Genomic DNA, 2,597 nt, shown 5'->3' with positions numbered 1-2,597 from the left:
CGTCTTTACGGGTTCTACGGCTGGGTATGGAGTGGAGAGCTCATGTAAGCGCGTGACGGGTCTGCGCCCTGGCTTAGTGTCTGCTGAACCGCCCGTGGGGGAATCGACAGCGGTGGCGGAGACCTTCCGTCACCGCTTCTTCCGAGTCGGCGGAAGCTTTCCCCCGAAGGACTTTAGAGCCCCGGGGTGGGTTTACTCTGCACCTGGCAGTGACACGTGGTGGTCCAAGATCACCGACTATGTTTTGGCCGAGAATGCTGACCTCAAGGGCACAGAGCTGTATGTGGCCATCGAAGCCACTCGACATGGCCTGCGGATCAACGCTTCTCAATTCCATAGCATTCTGGAATTGTATTGTGCGGAAAGCGGCACATTTTTCACCCCCAACGGTGAACTTGGTATCACCCCCTTCGAGATGCACGACGTGTCAGGGCTCCCAATGGTGAGCTTGGTATCACCCCCTTCGAGATGCACGACGTGTCGGGGCTGCCTCTGGGAGACTTTCCTTATGAGGAGTACGTCCCCGATCAAGATGAGATCAATCAGCTGTCGGACCATTCCCCTCTGGCGGTTGAGACTCTGTGGGAGTTACTGTGCCACTTCCACATATGCCTCAGTACCTTAGGGGCCTCAGATCATAAGGGGAAAAAGAAGAAGACCCCTGGGATCAGCCACAAGAATTGGGCTGATTATCTGTTCCCAGGGAACGATGTCAAGGGTACGCCTGCTTTCCCGTTAGGCGCCTGTGATGAACCCGAAGTGGAGGCGAGGATAGCTAAAGAAGGAAGCACCGTGATTCTCGACCGCGACGAAGGCGGATTTAAGTCTGGTACGGTTCTTCACTCATTCCATCATCAGGCGAAGTTTCTCATCTCAGGGAAGGCGCTGCTCGCGGGGTACCTCATGTTATGGATAAAGAGGTGCGTAATTCCCACTCACTCTTTCGAGGCTCTTCCTGTGGAGGTCGTGTATCCGGCGGTTTGCCTGGCTCAGCACGGAAGTTCTTATTCCCTTGTATCAAGCGACGATAGCGTGCATCCATCGGGGGCAATTGCGTACTTATAACGCAGCCAATTCTGCCGTGTGTCGGTATCCTTTTGACGACGGGGAACGGAAGAATGTTATCAGAACCCCCCAATCCATAGGTGGGTCTGCGTACACATACTTTTGATGCCGTGCTTCGGTTATACCACTGCTAATGTTTGATGGCTGGCCCGGTCGGCGCTTCAGCGGCGAAACAAGTTTGTCCCCTTCGTGTCCAGCGTTTGAGAGGTGCTCTGGAAGTGCAAGGGACAAATCCCGATACAAGGAAGCGCATTCCCACTTCGGGCACTATAATTTTTCCGTCGATCTTTTCCTTACTCAGCGGGGGGTGGATATAGGAGATCTCTCGTGAGACGCGCGACGGGCGGATCACCACACAGTCCATTACGCCCGTGGGCCTTTCGCTGCCGTTGGTGGCTGGACATTCGACCGGGGGTATCACGTTCTGAGAATAGGCTTCCACATGTTATTTCGAGCCGTTAATCCCTTTGCCAGGTGTCGCCCGCCAGTTGGGTACGATCAATGTATGTGGGCCAACGCCAACCCTCGCCTACATTCGAAGCGAGGACTGCACACGGTGACGGAGCTCGGGGGTGGTTTCTGGACCCATGCTGCGAGTACTCAAGCTCGTTTTGAGCTGCCTGCGGAAGGACCGCGAGTTACACCATACGCTCTTGGTACTGTCAGGTTGGTATCGGCATTAAGGGGTCTAGCTGCTACCCTGCACAACTTCTGGTCCAAAGCTCATGTCTGGCGGAACGCGATCGTCCATCAGGGGCTCTCTGCCTTTCAAGAGAAGGGGCCACCAAACTGCCACGGAGTTGTTCTCGGAGATCCGTGGGAGGACGACGGAGAGGCTTCGATCTGGTGCGTGAATCCGAGGCTCCGATATTCGAGCTCCAGTCCAGTGGTCGCAATCGGACAAATCGGGGCGGCCTCTGCTATCCCGGGGTAGCTCCGTTCTTCTCGAGGCTCCGGCGGAGGCAGTTGGCCTGAGAGTTCCCGGGCCGGAGGCGGCTAAGAAGTCCGTCAGTGATGCGATGCGGAAACCGTGGACCGAGCGGCGGTAGTCAGGATGATGTTCCCCAGGTTGGTGATCCCCCGCGAGCGGCGACGTCTGGATCGTATTGGCTCCGTCTCTTCTGCCCTGCATCGGGCGGGCGGCTCCGGGGACTATGAGAGACGTCCTCCGGATCTGGTGATGAAGTGTTAACCGGACGGGAGCTCCAGCGGTTCCTGTGCCGCAGAGGAGGTAATTTTTCTTTTGCAATAGCGTCTTTGATCGCAACGATGATCTCATACCTTTTTCCATTGGTATTGGACCTATGCAGGTGCGATTGAGAAGATGATTTCCATTCCTTCTGACGAGGAAGGGGAGGCTGGAGATGAGGAGGGGCCCACCGGCTCGGGTAAGTGTGTGTTTTAGCATCACTTTTCTTCTCGTACTCGACTGTTAGTAGGGTCCCTTTCGAGGGGTCTCTGTCAACCTCTTTTTTTTTTGTGCATTTGTAATTGACCCTAACCGTGAAGTCGCAGGTGAGGAGGATCCTCAC

At 55.6% G+C, this 2,597-nt stretch overlaps 1 protein-coding gene across 1 annotated transcript in view; it reads right to left on the bottom strand.

Annotated features, from left to right (window-relative positions):
• Window positions 891-2,597, bottom strand: part of LOC109831323 (aspartic proteinase nepenthesin-2-like) — a 3,366-nt gene continuing 1,659 nt past the window's right edge. Inside the window, exons 2-3 of the mRNA XM_020398657.1 lie at window positions 1,132-1,277; window positions 891-1,011 (exon numbers count right to left, since the gene is read on the bottom strand). Of these exons, the coding sequence (XP_020254246.1) occupies window positions 907-1,011; window positions 1,132-1,277 (251 nt within the window). The 3' untranslated portion in view covers window positions 891-906. The remainder of the gene's footprint in view (window positions 1,012-1,131; window positions 1,278-2,597) is intronic.

This window comes from Asparagus officinalis, chromosome 2, assembly GCF_001876935.1.
Source record: "Asparagus officinalis chromosome 2, Aspof.V1, whole genome shotgun sequence".
Taxonomy (NCBI): domain Eukaryota; kingdom Viridiplantae; phylum Streptophyta; class Magnoliopsida; order Asparagales; family Asparagaceae; genus Asparagus; species Asparagus officinalis.
The sequence above is the reverse complement of the archived record's forward strand: the minus strand, read 5'-3'. Positions and strand labels throughout refer to the sequence as shown.